The 24,851-nt window shown below is 38.4% G+C and overlaps 1 protein-coding gene across 9 annotated transcripts in view; it reads left to right on the top strand.

Moving 5' to 3' along the window:
* Positions 1 to 24,851, top strand: part of GREB1 (growth regulating estrogen receptor binding 1) — a 97,587-nt gene that overhangs the window by 54,470 nt on the left and 18,266 nt on the right. For 4 of the 9 annotated variants that reach the window (XM_071807062.1, XM_065833878.2, XM_065833876.2 and 1 more), the window contains exons 8-22: positions 786 to 908; positions 1,783 to 1,920; positions 2,103 to 2,288; positions 2,845 to 3,195; positions 4,017 to 4,145; positions 5,611 to 5,736; positions 6,183 to 6,380; positions 6,471 to 6,651; positions 8,456 to 8,648; positions 9,241 to 9,377; positions 10,621 to 10,960; positions 12,480 to 12,595; positions 13,307 to 13,506; positions 15,130 to 15,219; positions 16,623 to 17,239. In XM_071807062.1, coding sequence (XP_071663163.1) covers positions 786 to 908; positions 1,783 to 1,920; positions 2,103 to 2,288; positions 2,845 to 3,195; positions 4,017 to 4,145; positions 5,611 to 5,736; positions 6,183 to 6,380; positions 6,471 to 6,651; positions 8,456 to 8,648; positions 9,241 to 9,377; positions 10,621 to 10,960; positions 12,480 to 12,595; positions 13,307 to 13,506; positions 15,130 to 15,219; positions 16,623 to 17,239 — 3,125 coding nt within the window. Of the gene's footprint in view, positions 1 to 785; positions 909 to 1,782; positions 1,921 to 2,102; positions 2,289 to 2,844; positions 3,196 to 4,016; positions 4,146 to 4,915; positions 5,737 to 6,182; positions 6,381 to 6,470; positions 6,652 to 8,455; positions 8,649 to 9,240; positions 9,378 to 10,620; positions 10,961 to 12,479; positions 12,596 to 13,306; positions 13,507 to 15,129; positions 15,220 to 16,622; positions 17,240 to 20,338; positions 20,462 to 24,851 lie in introns of those variants that run through there. The other 5 variants (XM_071807066.1, XM_071807063.1, XM_071807064.1 and 2 more) reach the window with 5 other exon arrangements.

The following is a 24,851-nucleotide window of genomic DNA, read 5'->3' on the forward strand; positions in this document are numbered from 1 at the left end:
CTCAATCATGCAAGATGCTGAGCAATTCCTGGAGGACCGTTGACTCTCAATAATTAGAAATAGTTGGTATTAGCAGGAGCTCATCATTGTAGGAGTTTGCAGTAGTGCACAAGAAGATTCAAGAAATTAATGAAAAAAAAATCGATAAATTAATCATCAGGTGCTCCTAGAGAGACTGTGAGAAAGTTATGTTTTTACAGATAAAGGTGTTTCAGCTGCATATGGATAGGCAGAATGTGCAGAAGTAATTTGCTAGGAGTTAATATGAACTAACGTCAAACCAAAGATGGTAGCCAGCGAGAAGTGGCCAACATACTGTAAATGGGAAAATAGCTGAAAAGAACACAGATCATTATTAATATTATCCTGAAATCCTTGAGAATTTTATTTTGAAATGTTTTACATGAAAGATAGTGTTACGTGTTCAGAAAAAAAAGGAGCAAAATATGTATAGTGTTGAATCCAAAATAGCAACACTTATAAGTGTTCTTAGTATGTCTCATTCTTACTACATTATTCTTAGTACAGAGTAAACATTGGCATAAAATAAGCAAAGTCTGCCTAGATACTTAAGAGTACTCTGCACCAGAAAGTTTCCAGAAGTTTAAGCAGGACATAGCAATGTAAAATAAAAACCACTAAAAAATTATTATATTCATGGACTTGACCATGTCTACCACAGTACTTAATATATACATTCAATCTATCAAAACATATTAAATTACCACGCACAAAACTGAATGCATTTTATTCTAATACTTTTCTGAAATATTACTCTTATTCAGGCACTTTAACAAATTCAGGGCCTCCAAAAAAGCGCCATAAAGGTTGGTCACCAGAATCTCCATCATCTACTGAAACTTGGAACTTGCAGCTCAATCCACAGGCTCCAAACAGAATTAAAAACGGTAAGCTGTAGCCAAGGTAATGATAATGTTTGTTTCAGTATTCAGCAAAAAATGGGGGAAAAGAGGCAGTATTTTAAAGATATCTGCAGATTCGCATTAGAGTTTTGTAAGGTCTTTGATACCTATGTGCTCACCTACGTTTAGGTGTTTCGTTTCCATTGATTTCTTTTTGAGGCTCTGAGCCTGGCTCTCACTAGGATCCAGTCTTCAAGTCATTATTAATAAATCCCAACAGATGCCTGTGTCCATCTTTAGACACCGAAACACCTTTGGAATATTCAAATTAGGGTCATAACTGATGTCAAGGTACCATTTGTTCTTTCAACTGTTGGCCACAGTGTTCTTGGCACTTGGATTTTATAGTGTAGATGAAGCCTAGAGTGTCATGGAAGTGTCATAAACCCGCTTTCCCAAAAATGTTTTCTTTTAATGTGTTACAGTTTAAATTAAATAATTAATTAAGAAGTTATGATGGTGCAAATGTTGAATCTTATTTTTGTCTTTCTTGCTATAGCAAGAAAACCTGTTTAGAAGCAGGGAAACTAAATATAACATACAGAACACACAAATCGTAACTATTTGTGCATCGGTATCTCTGTATACTTGCATTCATACCTGAAACTGTTTCTTTATAAACATTTCAAAATCTTTAAATGCCTGTGTGATGTTCAAGGTCACAACAATATAATTAGTCCTCCAAGACAGTTAGCATAATAGGATGGGTTGTAGCAACAGCTCATGAAATGTGTGATGCAACCATGAAAAGCATTTTAACACTGATATCAAATGTGGGTATGAGATGATGTTGAGTAACTTGTCTTTGAGGAAATCATTATTAGAGCTCGCTCCAGCAATAATATGTTTAAAATCTTAGATGGAGGAAGCCTGTCATCTTTACCACATTCTGCTTTGGTGGGGCCAGCCTCATCTCCGATGGTGGGCTCAGGAGAACCTGTCTCAGTTCCTGACAACTTGCTGAAAATCTGTAAAGCAAAGCCAGTTATTTTTAAAGGTAAAAGCCTCAACCCCCCAACAAGACGTTATATTTTTTTTGTAAAAGATGTAAAGATATGTCCTATTGCTGAACACTGCTAAAGCTGTCTATCTAAAAACGTTTACTATTAAAACTGTTTAATGCATACATGGGAAATTATGAAATGAATGTCATGTGTACAAATATTGTTTATTTTGTAGGTCATGGAAACTTCCCTTATCTTTGTGGGAATATTAATGATGTGATAGTGAGTCCTTTGTTGTACACCTGTTACAGGAATTCACAGTCTTTATCTAGAGCATATGAACAATACGGCACCTCCACAATACAGCCTATTTCAGAGGAAATGCAGCTCTTACTGACTGTCTACTACCTTGTCCAACTAGGTAAGATTATTTTACATCCAGATAGACTGCAATGAATGTATTACGTGCCGGCAAATGAGAAAGGGAATATTAGGGCAGGACAATATTAAATAAGTCTTAGGACATGTGATATTAAACCATCTCATTCATGATAATGAAATAAAACTAAGTAATTATTTCTTGAAGACCAGACAAATTTAAATATAATCATACAAAGTTCATCTTCTGCTATCACCTGGGACCTCAGCAACTAAAAATAAAAGGTTTCTTTCATTCTCTCCTCTTGCATGCAGTCTGTGGTTTACAAGTAGTAGTACGCTGAGACAGGCAGCACTCAACCTCTTAAATATTTCTAATTACCGATACTCAGGTTCCAGTTATGGCATCTTTACCGGAGTATCACAAAGGTACCTCAAAATGAAAAATTTGGTTCACATCTGCTAAAAGTGATAGTCATGCATGCAGGAATCAGAAACATAATCATCTCTAAAAAAGTACGTATTTGGAAAAAAACCCCAAAAACCTCAATGGTTTTGTTTAATTGTTTCATAATACTCTCCTCTTAATTTTTTTTCAGCCTCGGACCAGGTTCCTTTGATTGAGGATTTGGAACAAATATTCATGCGCTCGTGGCGGGAGTCACACCTGTCTGAAATCCGCCAGTACCAGCAGGCTGTCCCCCAGACCTTTCCTCAAGTCCCCAGCCAGGTCGCGCCTGTGACTTCAGCACAGCTGCCCTGGCTGGCGGGTCTCGCCGCCAGCTCCTGTAACGACAGCGTCCATATCATTGAGTGCAGCTACTCTCTGGCTGAGGGGCTTTCCGAAATGTTTAAGCTACTCATTGAAGGAAAATTAATAAAGACAAACTACGTGGTGATCATATGTGCCAGTAGAAATCGAGCCATTGATTCCTGCATTGTGATAACAGGTGAGATCACAAGGGTGTATCTCTGGGCAAAACAGAGTAATCTGACTTTCAATCAGCTGCCTCAGAAAGCAGAGCTTTCGCCAGCAAGTAATGGGTTTTGCTGAACCCAAGCTGATGCTGCACAGTTGGGTATCTCCCCAGCAAGTCATATTCTGCCTGTTTCACCTGTTTTCTCACCCAGACATCCCATCCAACACTGCTACAAATAATGATGAGTGACAGCACACACAGTACATAAAGCTCTTCTGCTCTGTGTGGCTGGGATATTACTGTGAGCAGAGGACTGAATATTTTCTGAGCTTCTAAAACAGGGGTGTCAAACTCATTTTCACTGGGGGACTGTATAACTGTAATTACTCCTACCTTTATACAGTCCTAAAATTACATTTGGCCCTTTGAAGGAAACCACGAGGCTAATATGGCCACCAGTGAAAATGAGTTTGACACCCCTTTTCTAAAAGAGCGTCTTCCAATGTCATTCCCTTCAACAACCTTTTGGGGGTCGTGCTGATAATGAAACAAATTATTTGAATAGCCGTTCAAAGATTCATTATGAGTGTAAGATAACTGACAATTCCTTTGACTATTTATAAGCTCTTTTTATATACTGCATCAATAAATATTTCCTAAAAAGAGAAAAGAATGCAAAGAATCATAAAACATGGTGTCTGGTGCATACATGTACAGGAGAAAGAAAAGACTCATCTCTCCTATCTTTGTGTATGTGATATTCTTTTAGCTGGGTAGTGTTTTTATTATGACTTAGATAATTTTAGAACTTCATTTTGAAGTGCTTTCAAAATTGCTTTTTTGTCTTTTAGGAAAGTATCAGGCAAGAGTTCTGTCTGAGAGCATGCTCACTCCTTCAGACTACCAAAAAGAAGTTAACTATCAGCTGGTCACTGGAAAAGTGGAAGGTCTGGGGTCCTTCTTTAACACACTCTGCCCAGGTACCTAGCAGGTTATAAAGAGGCATGTTTCCAAGTCTCTGAAACTTCTAAATCAGATAAAATAGCTGTGCTCATTACCTTTCCAGAAACAAGACTCTATTAGTAAGATATAATAAGCTGTGAAAGTACATTTGAACCAAAATTCCTCCTAAAAGTGTCAGTTTCTAAAATCCCTCCATTTCATAAAAATATGACAGCAAATAGCTGAGCATATTATTCTTAGCTATACAAAGACATCTGTATACTGTGCAAGTCCATATCCATAAGATAGGTATAAATTCTTTTGCCCTAAGCACAGGAATAATTTAGATCGTGATAGAACACAGTTATTTTATCAAATGAAGGATTTGTCCTTTCAGCTTACCATGCTATGAGCCTGATCGTGATGCACAGGAAAGAGGCAAATTGCAGAGAGACAGGGTAACTGGATCGTTTTTTAACTGAGTATACTGAGGATCCCCACAGGCAGGCTTATCTGGGTATAGATCCAGCCACATGGAGACTTAAATTGTGTCACACAACTAGAGCGAATGCAGCATGTTTGTCAGTGTTAATGGGATCTCACAGTCCCCTCTGCCATTCATGTCACATCAGTAAATCTGTTCTTGGATCACAAGAATCCTTCTGGGTGTGTCATGGTATTTTGAGTGGTCACTTAAGAGAAACTCACTTCCCTTGAACCATCGTGTAGTTATGTTAGTGTTTCTGTTTTTAGTTTCTTCAAATTATGGTTCTCAAAATCACTTTTGCTATTGCTGTTGTTTGAGCAGAACAAGTCAACGAGCATCCTAAAAAGAGTTGCTGTCTGTATCCACTGGATTGCACTTCATGGGGCAGGCCCTGGCTTTCTGAGCTCAGCGCAGACATGATCAAACTTCTTATCAACTGCTCGGAAAATACTAAATGCTCAGGACAAGTATACTACTGCATAGCTTTCATCTGCAAGCAGGGCCCCTGCTGAATAGAACAGGATATATTTGCAGATACGCATAGTTCAATAAAACACGCCTTGATTGCTTCAGCATTGTATGTAGCTACAAAACTCATATTTCTCTTTCATCTCCAGAGGGATTTATTTTTCTTTCTGTCTCTCAAAAATGTTAAAGATTTTTAAATATTTATCAGATTATCCAAAGTTTGTTGTAATCCCTATTAGTAAACAGTAAACAGCATCGCTCCATAAACTAAGCCAGTTTCGTGTCTTTGTTGTTGCTGATTTGCATCAGGGCCTTGAGGCTGTTTTTTTACCATCCTCCATAAATGTCCTAGTTGGTAGTCTGCAGAGCTGGTCTGTCATTCCTTGGCCTGATTTGCATTTTATTAGTGATATGCTGTAAAAGCAGATGCAATAGAAAATAATGAGAGGTTTCCTGTATAAAACAGCCAATAAACCAAATAAAAATCAGTAAGAAATGCAGCTCTTATTGATGTGGACATTTATTCCACTGTCCTTTCAATTTGATAGAGGGTGACATTGATCTTTTGCTGGAGAAGTTTTATCAGGAAAACCAAGGACACATCTCTTCATCACTTTCTGCTTCAGTGACTAAACCCACAGCACTGAATGGAATGGGAGCAGCTGCATGTACAAGTAAGTAAGGAAGATTTTCTGAAGAGGTAACAGAGCAGTGTGCTTGAGAGCAGGTCTCGGTGTGCAGTTAGATCCACCTGGGCAGAGTCCTGGGCTCTTGAAGGCAAAGGTCCTGAGGCAAACAGCAAGTCATTTCTTGGGATATTCAGATTTACAGTGATGGTAGCTCTGCTTCCTTCCACTGGGTATTGTAGTCTTTGAAGCTCCAAGCAGAACGCTGTTGCACAAGTTTATGTTCAGCTCTCAGACATTTAAGAGACTTATAGGACCAAAATGCCCAAATGCAGAAAGATTTGCGTGTTCCATATAGAGTTTACTAAAATGGAAGTCCTGTTCATAAGCAAAGTACCTTAAAGAGTAGATCAATCATTCTTTGCCAGACTCTTACATTTTGCTTTACATTAGACTTCGGGCATATATCTAAACAAAATTTTGCCTTTTTCCAGGTTATGAGATTGAACGACATCAGATTCGTCCGTTCCAGCTAGCAGTGGCTCAGAAATTGTTGTCTCATATTTGTTCAATTGCTGACTCCAGCACTCAAAATCTTGATTTGGGTTCCTTCGAGAAAATTGATTTCTTGATTTGTGTTCCACCCTCCGAAGTGACTTATCAGCAGACTTTGTTTCATCTCTGGCACTCAGGTGCTCATTAGTTAGCTTAATTTTAGATTTACAGGAAATTGTTAACTGCATTTGCATCTGGAAATACTGACATTTGTTCCATTTCTTTAGGTATTTTATTAGAACTTGGATTAGAAAAGGAACATCTTACAAAGCAGAGGGTGGAACAGTATGTTATGAAATTAGATGCAGAAGCCCAGATTAAATTCAAAGTATTTTTACAAAACTCTATGCAGAATCCACATACACTGTTTGTCCTCATCCATGATCACGCACACTGGGATCTCATGAGGTAAGAAAACAGTAACTTGTTTTTAGAGAAATTATTACCATTTGCACTAGCTCTCAAGATCAGCTTTCTGATTTATCCCTTCTTTCATCTTTGTTTGCATCTTTCTGCTAACTCTCTCTTCCCATGTGTTGAATAAGCATGTTTTCTTTAAAGGTCCTTCATGACTTATTCTTATCCTGCTTACTATATTATGTTTCAGTGGAACATTTCAGCTTTCCTTGCTCACCATTCTTATCTTCTTTCAGCCACAGCTATTGTTTTTTTTGGCTGGTTGTCTTTTGTTCAAGGGAAAGCTTCCTGTGAAAATACACAGAGCTCTTTATCCTCTGTCGGTGTCCTCTGGGCTGTAAAACATGCAAAAACCCTCCGCAGTGAGTAGACAACTTGTGACCCAACACTGCTGCTTATTTTTTTAACTGTTTGGATATTTCCCAGTACAATGTGTTTTCTATCCAGAATCACCAACTTGTAAGAATTGAAAGCTTCTGTGAATTCGTAGTAATGGCAGGTAGACTTCTCAGGGAAGAAGGGAGTTTTCTGTCCAATGTTTACCAAGTTTCCCATCAGCTCACTTGTATCACTTAACTGAGCCCTATTTCCTTGGCTTCTCAACAATCTGCCTGTTGAGAAGTTGGGCTGCTGTTGCTTTTCTGGCTCCTGAGGCACTGGGGAGCTTGGAGAACATACTGAATTCCAGAAGCACCAACAGGTGCCAACTGTAGGAGCACAGTAGTGTTTCTGAAACCAAAAACTATGGCATTTTACTTGTGAAAGAAACGACACAGTCTTGTCTTTCACACTGGTTAAGAATGATGAGTTTTTGTATGTGAGGGTTCCTTGTTCAACTCCTCTAAATCTTAGGAGCTTACATGACCTATCACAGCTGTCACATCCTTTAAGACATTTATTCACTTAACATCCTTGAGTGGTAGGGAAGTACCTGTATTGCTCCTTACCTCTGATATTTCTTCCTATCTAATAAAGATATATGACAAATATTTAAGTGACTGTTCTGCACAGCAGGATTCATGCCACCTGACTGCAGTCAGTTAAAGGAGATGCCTAAACCAGGAGTGTAATTGCCTGGGGTTGCCCACAGAGTCACAGCAGAGACAGGGCAGCTCCTGACAGATGATGGGTGGACACAAACAGTTTCTGGAGGGACTTATCCCTCTCTGCTGGTAACAGAAGGACCTTGCAGTGATGAAGCTTATAACTTTGTCTCTGCAGGTAGATGCCAAAAATTAAGCAGCATTAATTTGGACTGAAGTTTTACACCAAAGCAAGGAATTGACTGTAGGTGTTCCATGGTACTGGCATTTGCCCAAAAAATAACTACTCTTCCCTTTCGTAGTAGCTCTATCACAGGTAGTTCCCCTCTGTTTTTCTCTTATACTAACTTGCTGTCTGTCAGTTTCTATCTTTATTTGGTAGCTGAGAATGATATTTTTGTAAGGGCAACACTAACAATCTGGCCAAAGTTAATACAGGACTATATGTCTAATGGCAGCTGCTCAAACATCAACTTCCTTTCATCCTTTATCTCTCATATGCTGGTAGCTGTAAGAGACTGGTAATTTGCTAGCTAGGGAGTTATCAGACTCACAGAAATTTTCAGCTGCAGTGAAATAATTTGCATTTCTTTTCCCATCCTTCTGTGTAACAAAAGCAGGGCAAAGAATAGAGTCCTAAGTTCCTTGTACATGTTTAACTTTGATTTCACATCTGGGTTAAAGCTATTCCACTGACACAATTGCTCCCTTGTGCTGATCACTTTGGAGTGTTTTGGGTTTCTTTTTTGCAGTGCTATGCATAGCATTTATCCTCAAACAGAACTGTCTACAGGACTTGTTGATAGACTGTTGAACTGCAGGGAGGTGAAAGAGGCGCCAAATATTGTGACCCTCCATGTGACTTCCTTCCCCTATGCGCTGCAGACACAACATACTCATATCAGCCCTTACAATGAGATCCACTGGCCTTCTTCATACAACAATGTAAGATGGATGCTTTGAGGTGCTTTTCTGAGCTTTTTATAAGTTATTTTATGTTTACATACCTGGTGAAACTCTGTATGTCCCATGATTTTCGTGCGAAAGAGTGAAGTTTGTATGGCATCTTTTTCTTGTTCAGTTTGCGACAAGTTCTTTTACCCTTTGCTTGTCCTGTCATTTCTTACCTTTTTTAAAGATCTTTTTATATAAACTGTAATAACTCTGCTAAAAATCTTTGAGCTACATAAATGGAAACTATCTGAAAATGTGTCTCCGGTGCATTACTGCATAAATATGTGTACATGCATGGATTTTCTTCATATGTGTGCACATTTATTCCATATGTAACTGTTCTGTCTGTGTATATGTGTATATGGAGAGATAGAACAAGTGAAACAGGGAAAAATTGAGTCCAGCCTATTTTCTAAAAAAAAAAAAAAAATAGTTTATTTCTCTCCTTGTTTTAATATGTCTGAGTATATAATGCTTATTAGAGAATGTGATTGCAAATATATCAGATACCAATGATTAATCCATTGTAAATTAATAATTTATAGACTATACCTTTAAATTTTTATTGCCTCATTTGCTTTAGGGTGTGGATTTATACCATGAAAACAAGAAATACTTTGGGCTGTCAGAATTCATTGAGTCCACCCTCTCTGGACACAGTATTCCACTGCTTCGGTACGACAGCTCTTTTGAAGCAATGGTCATGGCTTTGGGAAAGAGGTACAGTACATTCCTTTGGTTAATGCAGGGAATCCAGGAGCTGTGTTCTAGTGACTTGAGTTACTAGCTAGAAGCCTACTTCTTTTTATTTTTTTTTCACTGTCCCACAAATCCGTGTATGCAAGGACATTTAATTTGGTCTTGTATTCTCCTATTTTGTATTCTCTCTTTTTTGTATATATTTGGCCGGCAGTCTTTTCAGTCTAGGCTGCCTCTTACTGTGAACATGATCACTGTTTAGCACAATTTAGAGTAATTTCAAATGTGTTATTACTTTTGTCTAAAGTTATCACTTACTGACCCTGGCTTATTTTGATGTATAGAATTTGTATATACTGCACTTGGACCACAAGGAGAAGTAGATGTATCATCAGATCTTGATAATACATCATCAGTTTTCATTGATCCTTGTGGAACAAGTTTAGAATCACTGCAAAAGAGCAGTGACAAATTCTCTGCATACCTGCAGCTGTGGGTGACCTCTCTGGGGTCTGTAAGAAGAATGAGATAGAACAGGTAGAATCTCATGTATTTGTATGGCTGACAGACTGAGCACATCCACACAGCTGCTGGGGCTTGCTACAGGATACTGTGGAGCTCTGATCACACAGACCAGGCACTTTTCTGAGCAAGCCCTGGTCCCTCTTTATACTGTGCACCTGCGTTTCATTTTCATGAAAACTGGAGCATAGGAAGCTATTGCATATCCATGTCTCTCCCTTCCATGGACTGGGAATTGAGACAAGGTGTATCTGGGCTTGGGAATTTGTAGTGCTCATTGGATGCTGCCTACGTATTCAGGCCTCTTGGAAACAGTGATTTGGTTCATGGGTTCAGTAAGAAAAGAAGAGAAAAAAATAAGAATAGCATGTCATGAAGAACAGTATTCTCATTGACAAGTGCATTCATTTTGATTGATTGATGGTATTACTGAGTGCATTAGCAAATATTCTGTGATAAATTTTGTAACAGTGGTGAAGTCTTGGTAAATTGAAGTAATGTAACTTTACTGGACTACTTGTATAATCAATCCTTACTAAGAAATGAAGACACGACATCATTTCCAACTGTGAAATGATGCCTTGTGAAGGCTATCCAACTCTAATTTGGTGAGATTCTGTTGTATATTAGGTATGAAGGATTCTGTACAAGAGAAAAACCTGAATTTGCGATATTTTGTAAAACATTAGCTTTTTCACTTTAGCCTGTAATGCTTCACTGTTTAATTCACCATTTATTTCAGGTTCCCCAGATTACACAGTGCAGTGATAAGGACTTTTGTCCTCATACAACACTACTCTGCAGCTATGATGGCAGTGTGTGGTCTTTCTCAGATGAAGAATTACACCTCAGTTGAAACTTTGGAAATCACCCAAAACCTAATAAACTCTTCAAGACAATGTCCTAGTGGTCATGGCCTCATGGTAGTGTTGAGAATTCCATGTACTCCGCTGGCTGCAGTGGCATATGAACGTCTGTATAACGTAAGGGAAAGACTAGCCCTTGAAGATAACTTTGAAATAATCTTGGGAAATCCTAATTCTGGAATCACGATAGGGAAGCACTTTGTGGAGCAACTAAAGGTAACTTGCAGAATGACTTGTACCTGGAAGCTTCATCAGATGGGTAGGCGGGGAGACTTTACTAGTGAGAGTTATGTTTGTGAGCTGAAATGCAGGTCTTGCTAGTAAAAATAAAAGCTACCTTAAGGACCGTGACTTTATCTTTTAGACATACCATCTGTGACTACTGTCCTACTGCTAGTTAATACTTCAGTGGAATATTAGCTAATGTGCCTAGAACTTGGCTTCCCTAGCAAGCAGCAACCTTCCGGAACAGTTGGACTCCTTTTATCTACAGGGGCCATGAGCAATAAGGAAAAAAGCTAGATAAAATTGTCACAGTTTTAGCAGAATTTTCTCACAAAATCGTCATAATGCAAGAAGATTTGACTGTTTGAGAATTATATTATGCTTCTCACCAGCAGGTGGCATAAAGGCATAAAATCAGTGATTCTATAATAGTTACGGGTACTACAGCACCCTGGTGTTCACAGCTCGGGACTTTATGCTTTCTGGACCAGGTGTTGGTTTTTGGATTAATTTATATCCTTTAGGTCCAGAGTCTTGGGTTGTGTATGTAACAAAAGCCCCTGATACTGCCTCGCCTTTCCTAAAATTACCATAATCTGATCATACAATCACAAAAGCAAAAATATATTTACATTCATGGATGGTGTAATACATATACAGCACACAGTCATTCTGTCTGACAGTGTTATATATTGGACAAAGTCATTTGAGATCCAGGGCCTGTTGCTGATCTCATTCTGCTATAAATTAAGCTGTGTTCTGAAGTGCTCTGAATCACATCCTGGTTATCTGACATGCATAATAGTGGTAAATGTATGAGTGTCAGAGGCTGAGCTGTTGTACTGTTCGTCCTACTGTGCTTCTCAACTGTCATACAGCAGAAAGGACTGATTGGTGTAAATAAAGCAGTATAGCCTGATACTGAACAGTCAAACAAGAGATCTAGTTACCAAACTTCTCATGAAGTTTAGAGGAAAATTGACAGCTTTGGGGGAGAGCAGGAGGCTTCAGAGGGTAGCAAGTGAGGACAGTGGTGTGTGTGTCTTGAACACTTCCAGCTTTGCCCTGTTCCTCTAAGGGGAAAAAGCCTCATTGCCAGCTCATTTCCTTTCTTGGACTCAGACATTCAGACATTATCTGCCACAAGAAGTAGCCCTCTGGACTCTCCTCTCCCCCAAACCTCCTGCTCAGCTTTACTGTTGTACCATGTCCACTCTACCTGTCTGTGTCCTGCCCTCAGTGCTTTGCAGCTGGGAAGCTGGGATGATTTTCAGGCTGGAGCATACTGTCTCAGTCTCCTCAGACTTACAGCAGGCAGATTGCTAGCTGTAATGCTTTAGGAATTGTGCAATCTACCTCTGTTGAAATTGGCTCTGCTCTGCGGTTTCCTTTGGTGGAACATTCATCCACTGTATAAACTGATTCATAGAATGGATGATAAAATTATATATTTCTGTATTTTTATTTGCGTCATATAGATATATCCAGCAGTATTTCTTATATTATACAGGTATGGCAGAAAATTGAAGATGTAGATTGGAGGCCACAGACATATTTGGAATTAGAAGGTTTGCCTTGTATATTGATATTTAGTGGTATGGATCCACAAGGGGAGTCTTTGCCACGGTAAGAAGATCCAGTATTTTCTCAATGGCTGTTTTTAATTCATTGCTTACCAAATGGCTAAAGATGAACTGTGTAATCATTTGTGGGAGAAGAAAACACATTTCAGTGTCAAGATGTTTCTTTTCAATTTTTTGACAGCTTTTGTATCATAAATACAAACCCCGTATTATTAATAACAACCTCCTGCCTGTAGCAAGACACAAATAGCTCAGAACATATTGTAAGAGTTGCCCCAGTTTAGAGGACAGAATAGGGTGTATAAAGAAAAGAAAGTATAGCTACCTTAGATACCTTAGAGTCGCTGAGGCATCTGTATGATGCTGGCACATGTAATACAGGACATGAGGGGAGATCGGTGCCTTCTGGAGTGGAAGCTGGAAGCCAGACAACCTGCCCTGGGGCACTGAATGCTTTTATATGTTCCACTGAATCCCATTTTGTGTATTAGGCTTGGAACCCAAATGGTTATTCTTTTTCTTATGCTGATGCTAATGCTTGGTGCACCAGATTAAGCTGCATAACTGGATTAAGAAAAATAAAAGTGTACACACTGCAGTGGTAAACCTATTAAGCACAGAAGATATACTGTGTTCTAGCTCATCTGTAGTTTAAGCAGATTATGAAAAAATTCCCCTTTGGCTGTGTTTGTAAAAGAAATAAGGGAGTAGATTCCAGTGAGTTTTCATATTAACCCCTCTTGTTTATCTTCAGATCACTGAGATACTGTGACCTCCGTTTAATAAACTCATCTTCTTTGGTAAGGACAACCTTGGAGCAAGAACTTGGTTTGGCCGCATACTTTGTGAGCTCAGAAATTCACACAGAGAAGGCAGTTGTGAATGATGTGTTAGAAAGTGACCCAGAGAAACTAAGCAGTACCGATAATGAAGATGAAGAAATAGCAACTGAAGGTATTATTAGTAGTGATAAAAAAGAAGCTGTAAAATGATTGAGTTGTATTTGAAAAAGCAGGATTGTATGGACAACTACTTGGTGAGAGTTTCTGGAGTTGGCCTTACTGAGTGAACTCTGCTCCTCAGTTTTGATTCATCTCATTGACCCTGTGTTTTCCTACCCTCTCTGCCCGAGAACTGTTGCTGCTGCAGCATTTTGATTTCTTGCAGTCCTGCTGCTGCATCTGTGCTCTCTGTTTTATTACTTCCTTCTCTCCCCTTCCTCCCTACCTCCTTTGCCCCAAATATTCTGGCAGCCACAAAACTACCCCTGCATTTATACAGTCCTAAAATTACATTCGGCCCTTTGAAGGCAACCCCGAGGCTGATGTACCCACCTTGGTGAGAATGAGTTTGACACCCCTGCTCTGGTTTGTAAGATAATAAATACTATGTTTAGAAGATGTATCTGAACATAGTAACTCCTCAGTGACCATGTAGAGTTTGTGAGTTTATAATTTCTTAAGGGATCAATTAAGAACATATAAATGTGTAAACAAACAAAAATAATTTACCCAGAAACTGTCAGGGTTTTTTTTGAATGATAGTTGATGTATCAGTCATCATTAAGTTATTTATATTTTTCTTTGCTGTCTATTATGCCTTGCAACTGTGGTAAACAAGGGATTTTTATGTCTGTAGCTTATTTAAATCTCAAATTGCCTTCATTTCCTTTTCTATATTATGAGGAGGAGGTTACTGTTCACCTATTAAGTTCTTACTCATTGGTAATAAGGGTAGCATAACAAGCAGAACAAAAATATTTAATCAGATATGTACTTTTCATAGAGGAATGAAATACCTGAGGTCATACTCAGACTGTCTATGACAGAGGCCTACTTTAGATGTGATGAGTACTTCTGTCTCTTCAGTTGAAGTACGCCAAGATTGTATGTGATCTGAATTGAATGGGCACCAAAGTTGTCAGGTGTTTAAACTGTAATGCTGCTTTCCTAATCCATGAAGTATGGTTTGCTCCTCCAGAGTCCAATTCAGAGCACCTGAGACAGACTTGCAGTCTAAGTTTTCTGCTGGCAGTGCTTATGTCTTTGTTTATCATGATAAAACTGTACAGAAGCAAGCATTTTAACTTAAAGGCCTAAGCTAGGAACCTCAAGTGAATACCCTTGGTGGCTGTTCAAACATGGATTTTCATCACCAAAAGCTGAGATGTAATCTGGCCATAAAGCTGTAATGTATGGGGTAGGAGGTAATTTCATACCATAATGACAAAATAGAGCTTGTAGCCTGTTGTTTTCCTTGACGCTGTGTTCATGAGGAAAGTAAGACATCGGTAGAAAGAGAAAACATGTTTGAAACATGCTTAGAAATTACCAGGTCCTGGCTTCAGCATTGATTTTGTGAAGCTATTGCAGCTTAGCATAGTTAGATTAGGTCACAGGCTGATCCAATGTCACGTGGTAGGCAGAGATGCTCTCTACACTGAAAACAGTGTCAGAATGAGGACAAAACCCACACAATCTGTTTCCTTTCCCCTATTTTGACAATGTAGCTGTGCCTTCTCACAGACTTACTTAAATTCTATTTCGTTTTTGTTTTCCCCTACCACACATGAAACAGGTTCTACTGCAGAAAAGAGAAGTCCTATGAAAAGAGAAAGATCTCATTCTCATGACTCTGCATCTTCATCTCTCTCTTCCAAAGCTTCCAGTAAGATCTTAAGATCATCTCTGTTAATTTACATTTAGGACATAAGAGACCTTTTATTCAGCTTATTAGAGAAATAATCAAAGGCATAAATCACTAAGGTTTTGATAAAGCCCATTTTAATGGGATCACTGAAGATAACTTTTAAAAAAAATAAGAATCAGAATTCTGTTTCTTGAAAACATATGGATAAACTTCATCAATGCTTTAATTTTCAAAATGTTTTTTTCTTCTTTAAAGTTGGGCTGCTCATCACTTCCACAGAGTCCATATGTGACTTGTCTATGGCTTTGTGGCCTCAATTTGCCTGTAGTTAATATTTTTTTCCTTTATTTTTTTTTCTGTGCCTTTGGATACTGGTATTTTGGGAGATGTCACAGTGGTTTTACTTGAAACCACTCATACTACTGGCAATATTTTTGTATTTAATGCTAATGTCCTTTACTGGCTACTTTAGTTTAATATGTAGCTAGAGTATACCTGGCTATTTCTTGAGACCAAGAGAAACTACGGACTTCTGTTAGTTCAAAATATATGGGTTTTTTTGGAAGCAAAATTTTTGTTTTCACCATGAGAGCAAAGCTGCTTTTATCTGTGTTCAGCTTCAGACAGATATTCCTATTACTATGTGCAGACTGATTCCTCAGCCAGTTCTCAGTCTGCATCTCCTCTTTGGAATTCACGAAGCATTAAAGTTGCTCAGAACCACTAAAAGTGAGGCCTTGAACTTCCAAGAAATCTTAGTGGTTAGACTATATAAGGTAAAAATACACCACTTTCAGAAAATTAGCAATTAGCTGTGGGGTATATCTGTGTTACATATTCAAGGCCAACATTCATGAGTTCAGTATGTGCTCTGAGCTGACCAAAAGCTGTATGAATGCATTACATAGCACCAGAGACTTGAGAACCAGGCTTTGTTAGATCAGCCTAAGTGCTGCAGTGATGCAGACACATGAGTGTCAGACCAGATTTGACTCAGAACTGAGGACTGCTTCTACATGTCAATCTGTGTAGGTATTTCTGCAGTTTGATGGTGTAATAGCCTGTGAATACTTTTCTTACACTCTCTTAAATGATGGTTTCAGTAATTTTGTGTTTGTCTTGAGTGATGAAACTATCTGATGAACACCTTGAGCAACGAGTGGATGAGGGAAGGAGAGGACAGGACAATCACTAGCATCTTTCCTATGCACTTCAGTACTTTAAAAGCCACTTTCTGCCTTGAGCTGGATATCCAAACTATTATGACTTCCTGTACGAGAACGGTGAAAGCAAGAACAGGAGTGGGATTGCAGTGTTTGATGGATACTCTATCTAAATGATTATTTTGTTCTGTTTTGTTTAACTATGACATTGACTAGCAGAGATAGTTGCACTTTGTTGAAATACAAATTTTCTTTCAGTTACAGCATTCTGCAGTGAGTCATCACCTGCTTTAACAGCAGCAGGCGATACAGCAAAATCCCCTCACCAAGTCCTAAGCAACAATGCTGAAGAAACTACAAATAACCATGAAAGACAGAAGCAGAAAGTAGACAAGGGGGCACAAACAACAACTAGCAAACACTTGCCACTGGTAACTGAACAGCTGGATATGAAACAAAACATAAAAAGTGCCCAAATTTCCATCACCTCGTCATCCTCTTCACCTTTCTCTTCCTCTTCTTCTTCCTCTGCACCTACTCATAACTCCTTCATCCTACAGACCTCTCAATGCTCCATGACCAAAGCATCAAAACAGCCTCCCATAGTTTTCCTGCCCAAACTGGTTTATGACATTATTACTTCTACGGACAGCAGTGGACTTCCCAAATCATCTTCCCTCTTGCCTTATCATTCTGTAATGTGGGCAAGTTCTTTTCGCCCTCTTATGAGCAAGATGATGACTTGCACGGAGCAGTCTCTATACTACCGCCAATGGACGGTTCCCAAGCCAAACCATATGGACTACAACAATAGAAATGAGGGCAGAATGGACACCTTTCACCCAAGGAGGCTGCTGCTGAGTGGGCCACCACAGGTGTGTAGTAAGAACAAGGTATTATCATTGATTTATTTTGTTTAATTTTATCATAATCTCAGAAAAAAATAGATTAGTTATTATTATTAATACATGAAGGTTTTATTGTTGGTGGAGAGTGAATTGCATATATTTTATTTCCTAATCACTTTTTATAAACAGACTAAACAATCTTAGATTAAACAAACTTCCTTTCTTTACTGTTAGCCTGGGTTCAAAAACAATGAAGTTTCAGCAATGTTCATCTTGTGTCAGTCTCTCTCCATTTAAATGTTTTAAAAGATAGTTTGCTCAAGAGATAGATTTCATGTATAATTTCAGTTTGGTAAGCATGAATATGCATTTGCATTTTAAATAAAGATCAAAGATCTTCACAAAACCACTTTCTTATGATCAATCTGAAGGCACTTGGCAGTTTGTAATTAAGTTATTTTCTCTGTTTCCTCCGCACAGCAGACAGAAATAGAAGCTGTTGTAAATAACATATGCAAGTAGGCCAGCTCAATGTGGCAGAGTCATATGTACAAGATGAGTAACTGACCCAAGAGTTTTTAAATTACTTTGAAAAGATACATGGAAATGGATATAGTCCTAGGAAGTTCCTTCTCTTTTAAATTCTCTAAGAAAATTAAGCACTTATTTCTGAGCAAGGTATCTCCTAGTTCAATGCACATGTTACATGCTAAAGGTAATATTGTGCCTCTCATCTTCTGCTGAAGTACAAAGCAACGAGATAAGAAGAGACATCATGTGTACTGAGAGCATAAATATGTCCTGTGAACCTCAGAAGTTGAAAAGGATAAATCAAAACCAAGACAATGACCCATGTTTCCAGTTATTTTAACATCAACCCAAATAATTAATCTAAAATTAGTTACTGATTTAGCTTGCCACGTGATCCACTCTCCTATGCCCATCCATTGCAAAAGGAAAATACATATTGCTATTTGTTAAATGATTGTATTCCATTGTACACCCAAATTTATGACTCAGCAGAGTAGAAAGAGCTTTTCATATTGGAACTTCCTGCAAATATTTCTGTAGTTCCTAAAGCATTCCAGAAAGTGCGCTGATGAGCAGTTTTTCACTGTCCGTGCCTTTGATCTAAATTGTCCATGTTTGCCAAAGATTGAGGTATATGTGGTCAAGAAACTAAATTTCATACTCAGCTTCAGCTTAAAAACAAGTACATTCTGGAAGAGAGATGTTTTCCGTTTCCATCTCAAAGAAAAACATGGGCTGGGAACATTTTTATTAGAATTTTATATGTATACACGTCAAACCCTACAAAGATAGTATTCCCAAAGCTCCCTAAATATCCAGATTAGCTGATAAGTAGGTATTTCTTTGTTATTTATTTGGTTATGGGTCACCAATGAAAATCTGTGATTCTCAGAAGAGTCATTCAGAGACTTCTGAGACCATACTACACACCTGTGAGAAAGTTTTGATGCTTCACACACTTGGTACTTGCCATTTAACTAATAATAATTATACAGGCTGCTTATTTATTCATCGGCTCTGTTCCAGGGTATGGTATTCATCACTTTTCACTATCAAACTTTTTTTTTTCTTAATATTAAATAGGGCTCCTGTTGACCCTCTGTACAGCGGTGAGTTTCAGCCTTAATATCACTTCTTCTTCTTGAAACTCCATCTCTTCTCCAGCTGTCTCCACAATGCAGGTCATTTCCTAGTCTTGCATTGGGTCATACAGTGGGATCAGTCACTAAAGGACACACTTCACATATTTATTCATTTTGTATTCCTCAGTTCTTTCTGAAGAATATACCCGTTTCGTAGACAACAAATTAACATGCATCAAATTAGGAGTCTCATGTCTTCTTCCTTAGTATCAAAATGTGGGGGTATATATTCATTTCAGTATGTGGAAAAAAACAGTAGCTTTTCTTCCTTTATTATTTTAGCCTCCCAAAGTACTAAAAACTTCTGTAAACCAAACAAAGAGCTGTAAAAGTATGTTGATTGTTTATTGGTCTAAAGTAAAACAGTACAGTGTTTCTTCTAGGGAATAATTACAATAAAATACACAGGAATTAGAATTACCCTTCTCCTTTTGGGTAGAAGTAATTTTGCTTCCTGAAATAGGTTTTACATACATGTGTGTTTGGTGATATTAACATTTTACATGGACTTAATGCTTAATGCATGAAGAGATATAGGCAGAAATCAAAACAATTATTAGACAGCACCTGCGTGTTAATAACATCTCAACCAAAGAAGACTGCCAGAGTACTGTCTTTTCAAAAATTCAGAAATAGATGTTTTCTTTATCAGTATTACTTTACTAAGATTCGAAACAGGAAGCAATTTGTTGGTTTAAATGACAAACATTAAATCAATGCAGGAACAAAACTAGGCACATTAGTGAACAAAAACAGTAATTCTTGCTGTCAGGATAATTAGGAATTGGATACACTCACAGACACGTTTTATGCTCTGGACTGATCAAAATGTTTCACTAGAAGACTTGATGTATTTTACAAGGACAATTACGTAGATTAGAAGGCAATGCATGCATTATTTTTTACAAGAGGCTTGAAGAAATACAGCAAAAACTGGATAGGTATAGAATAGATCTATATATTTATCTGGATGTTGGCTCACATCATTGAAGTTAAGCCATTGACTCATGAGTATGAATAAATATGCACCACCATGAACAACATGTATCATATCTATAGCTAGAAATCTAGTCCCTAGTGCACCCAAGAAACGCCTATAAGGAAGCCTAAATTCACTAAAATATTTTTCTTGGAAATGTTACTCTTAAAGGTCCCCAACCCGCAAATCAAGGTTTTGTACCTTTGCTTTCTAACTGGATATTATGACTTGGAAATAGTGTTTTCCTTGAGTATCAAGGCTGCTCCTGAGCACGGCTCAGTCCTGTGGCACCACATCCAGGGAATGAAGCAAGCGTGTCTTAAGACACTTTCTAAGGGAGAAACTGCTGCCTGTATTATTTGGATTTCCTCTACTCTTAAAATCGTATTATAATGGGCTTATTTACCATTCACCTTATGTAAGAAAAATATAGGGAAATATTTAATATATCTATTGTTAGCTGTCTTTTAGAAGAATGTATCAAGTGGAAACAAGGAGAAGAGCCAGCACCATTTGACCAGCTGCCTGTGGACCATCAGCATGTGTTCTGTTAATCACCATTGTTTGGCAGCCCACAGTTTGAAAACCACTGCTGTGGTATGTGAAGAAATACCTCCTTTGGAAATTAAAATAGAAAAGCCTTATGGAATTATTTCCCCTTTTGCCGTATTTCTCTGCATATGAAGACTGAAATCTGATGCTACTTTATAGCAACATGTAAGAATAATGAAGTATTTATATTGGTCCTGGCATCCAGTGTCTGTAACAAGTTAAAAAAAGAACTCACTGTTGTTAGACCTGCTGCAACAGCACTTTTTGATGTCACTTCCCTGAATAAGCGTGGAGGCACACACGTAATTTCTCTGACTGGAATATTTATCTCTCAGATTCTTAGAGAGTTTGTTTTCAGCTTATCCTTGATATCTATGGCAAGTGCTGTTCCGTGGTCAAAAGCCTTGGATAGCTTTCCACTCCTCTTAGGTATTTGTGTCTTTGACACAAAACTAGACCTTCATGTGTCTTGAATTCTCTGCAGGTAGAATTTGAATTCATATTCCTTCCTCACTGCTACACTTTTCATAAATTAAGAGCTTCACTGTAAACAAATTCTTAGTTTTTTTTTATAGGCAAATCATCCCTCACACTAAGGATGAAAATAGAAATCAAAATACTAAATTTTTGCAGACCCCACGTTCCTTTGTTATCAGAAGTTTTCACAAGATTTGGGATTTTTACTTCTTATTCTTCTGGGATTTTCTTCTTCCAAGTCTGATTCATCAAACTTCTGTCTCCCAAATTCAGGTAGACAGAAACACATTAGAATAATACTTCCATTACTTGGGAATATCTGGCCCCCAGGTGCCTTATCTGATAAGGCACTGGGCACAGCTACATATCTGAGGAACCACTTTCTGGGAAGTAGACCTGTCTGTAGTAGCAGCACCTGTCATGTACATTTTGTTTCAGGAATCATAAAAATGCCGTGAAGATCCAGGTTCCTTCATTCTTTTAATCTGTTTGCAGCTTTTCATTGCAGAGCAAAGACAGGATAGGGAGAAAAACACCTTGTTCAGAGCACTTCCCTACCCATCATCATGATTTTTAATATTTCATATCATGTTTAAGCCCAGAGTCACTATTAGGATCCACATAACTTTGTACCAGGCTTCTCTAAAGATGTGTAAAGCCACAGCCCAATCATGTATCCAGTTTAAAATTTCTTTGCAGATCTTTTGTTTTATTTCAGTTGGGGGATGGAGGATGAGCAAATATGGGGTGTTATGCTTCAGAGTTGTTCATATGCTGCATGCAGGATCTCTTTGCAGCTACCTGTGATGCCCAAAGTATCGAAAAGAGGGGTGGTGACAGATGGGACAAGGACTCTTTGGAGAGGTGTGGAAGCTCTGTTTATTGATAGCTATTCAGTATTTTCAAACAACAAAAGACACTTTGTGCACTTCAATGTTGCCTAGAGGTGGTACTTATATAGAAAAAAAAAAAAGGCACATTTACTTGTCTGGGCATGCTACAAATTCAGTTGTTCAAGGTTCTTCCCTTTTGGAGTAAACATTGATTGTAAATGAGAACGGCGGGGGGTTTTTGTTTGTTTTGGGTTGGTTGGTTGTTTGTTACTTAGTTTTTGGATTTTTATTTTTTTGGTTTTGGGTTTTTTGTTCGGTTGGTTTGTTTTTTTTTTTTTTTTCCTATTTTCTGTTTGAAAATCTCAAAATTACCTGGAAAAGGTGTTCTCTATGTCACCAATTCATTTCCTCAGCAGAAGATGCAGGCAGATATACAAGTGAATGGAGTCCAAATACGAATGTTGCCATGTGCTCAGCCTGATCTCTCGCCTGGCAGAGAAACAGTCCGAAAATGTGGAGAGAGTCCTTAAAGTTCCCACCAGCATTTTACATGTAGTGTTGCTGATATCAAACAGTTCATAAAGCTCACAGTAATGTATTGAACAATTTTTATGTGACAGATTATGAGACTGAGTAAGATATGATGCATGGAATATCGTGTGTTTTACTTTAATGGTTAGGGAGTAGCATTTGTTGTCCTGTGATTTCCAACACTTTTGACTCATGACATTACAGCTTTGTGTATGTTTGAGTCAATTGACAACTGAAACTTTTCATCTAAGTACCACCAAGTAGCAGCCTACTCACTCCCAGATACATTGCTGAAAACTACTGGTGACGACCGGTCCCCTAGGAAAAGAAAAATACATTATTTTGATAGAATAAGTTTTAAACAGCTACCAAAAAGAAAAAATAAGGTTTTCAGCCTGTTGTTCTGTTGGCAATTCTAAGTATATACTTCAAACAGATTACGAATTAGTTTTTCACATAGACACCTGATACCAAGGGAAGAGGTTGTGTACTTTTGCCAAATGATGTCTCATTTGTTTGAAGTCAGGGAACTGTTAATCCATGAGGCCACCCTTTGTTTAATGAAATTATGATCAGAGGTGCTTTATAAAGGCAATCTCAGATTTGAGAGAAAACATTGAAAGTATTTTCTTCTAGAGCAGAGTATTATCAGGTTTGCCTCTGATGTGGGAAGGTGCTTTTGTTTAGCTCTCCAATAAACAGACATTGTTCAGAACCTTGTTCCAAGATCAATAGAAAGATTCTCGTCAGTCTCAATGGATTTTAGATAAAAACCTAGACTGGGAGTTAGAAACATCTGGTCCGTAGGCTGATCACGATCCATGCTGTCATTTCCTCTATTCAAGGTCTCTTTTTTCTGTGTTACTCCTGGAGAATACAGAGTTGTGTGCTAACACATGGTCTGCTATGTGTACCTGCAAGGGTTATTTGACCCTCACAAGGGATAATCGTTCCCTTTTCCACCCTTGGCAAGCAACTGCTTCAAAGGCAGTCTGATTTATTAAGAACAATAGATACTGAACTTTGAGCAAAACAAATGTTATCCTACTCTTGCTTCAGCTTCAAAGCCTCTCTTTCTCAAATGTTGAGAGAAAATGAAAGTTTTACTTGAAATATATGGAAAATAGTAAATCCAATACTATTTTCAATAATTCAACACCCTATGCTTGCGACATGTTGTAGCAGTAATGGCAGTGAAGGTGAGTTTTCAATTCAGTAGTAATATAAACTTAGCAAAATCTGATACTGCTTTGTGAAATCACACAGGTGCAGCAGGATGTCTTATAATTGATCTACATGTACAGGTGTGTCAACTGGACATTAGTGTCATTCTGAGGCTGAACTGTACACACAACACACACACTCAAGAAATCACATTGTGTTCATTCTCCTGTGAGTGACATGAGTGTGATGGTCTCTTTTTTTCTGATTGAAGCCCATTGTGTACTGCTTACTGTTGAAGTGTAATAGTTTGTGAAGGTGTCTGCTTAGATATGGCATTATTTACTTGATATTATCATCAGCAAACTTTTTGTGGAAGACACAGAACAATCCATCAAGTAAATCATTGGCTGTGGCTTATATATTTCAGCTGAAAAAAAATGCAAAAGGGCAGCACTACTATTAGATATAATGAAGAGAAAATGTTTATAGTGTGTTGGTGGAGTAAAAAGGAAAGGAGAAAGTTGTAATCTTCAGATAATGTTAAAACAGACTTTTAAAAAGTAATTTTAAAATAGTGGAAGGGAAATAATGTATTTCAGCATAAGAGGTAGAACAACACATTGTCACATATACCATGTTCTCCAGGAGTAGAAGTGCCACAAGTTCTCCTATAGATGGATGTGTTGGGTCACAACAACCCTGGGCAGCACTACAGGCTCGGGGAAGAGTGGCTGGAAAGCTGCCTGGTGGAGAAGGATCTGGAGGTGTTGATTGACAGCCAGCTGAACATGAGCCAGCAGTGGCCCAAATGGCCAAAAGACCAACAGCATCATGGCTTGTATCAGGAATAGTGTGGCCAGGAGGACTGGGGAAGTGACTGTGTCATTGTACTCAGCACTGATGAGGCCCCAGCTTGAATCCTGTGTTCAGTTTTGGGCCCCTCATCGTAAGAAGGACATTGAGGTACTAGAGAGAGTGCAGAGGAGGGTGGTGAAGCTGGTGAGGGGTCTGGAGCACAAGTCTGATGAGGAGCGGTTGAGGGAGCTGGGGCTATTTAGCTTGGAGAAAAGGAGGCTGAGGGGAGACCTTATCACTGTCTGCAACTACCTGAAAGGAGGTTGTAGCAGGGAGGGTGTTGGTCTCTTCTCCCAAGTAACAAGTGATAGGACAAGAGGAAATGACCTCAAGTTGAGTCAGGGAAGGTTCAGTTTGAATATTTGGACACATTTCTTCACCAAAAGGGTTGTCAGGTGTTGGAACAGGCTGCCCAGGGAAGTGGTGAAGTCACCATCCCTGCAGATGTTTAAAAGGCATTTAGACGAGGTTCTTAGGGACATGGTTTAGTGCTAGAGTTAGGTTATGGTTGGACTTGATGATCCTGAGGGTCTCTTCCAACCAAACTTATTCTATGATTCTATGCCTGACACTTT

This window comes from Patagioenas fasciata, chromosome 3, assembly GCF_037038585.1.
Source record: "Patagioenas fasciata isolate bPatFas1 chromosome 3, bPatFas1.hap1, whole genome shotgun sequence".
In the NCBI taxonomy this organism is placed as follows: domain Eukaryota; kingdom Metazoa; phylum Chordata; class Aves; order Columbiformes; family Columbidae; genus Patagioenas; species Patagioenas fasciata.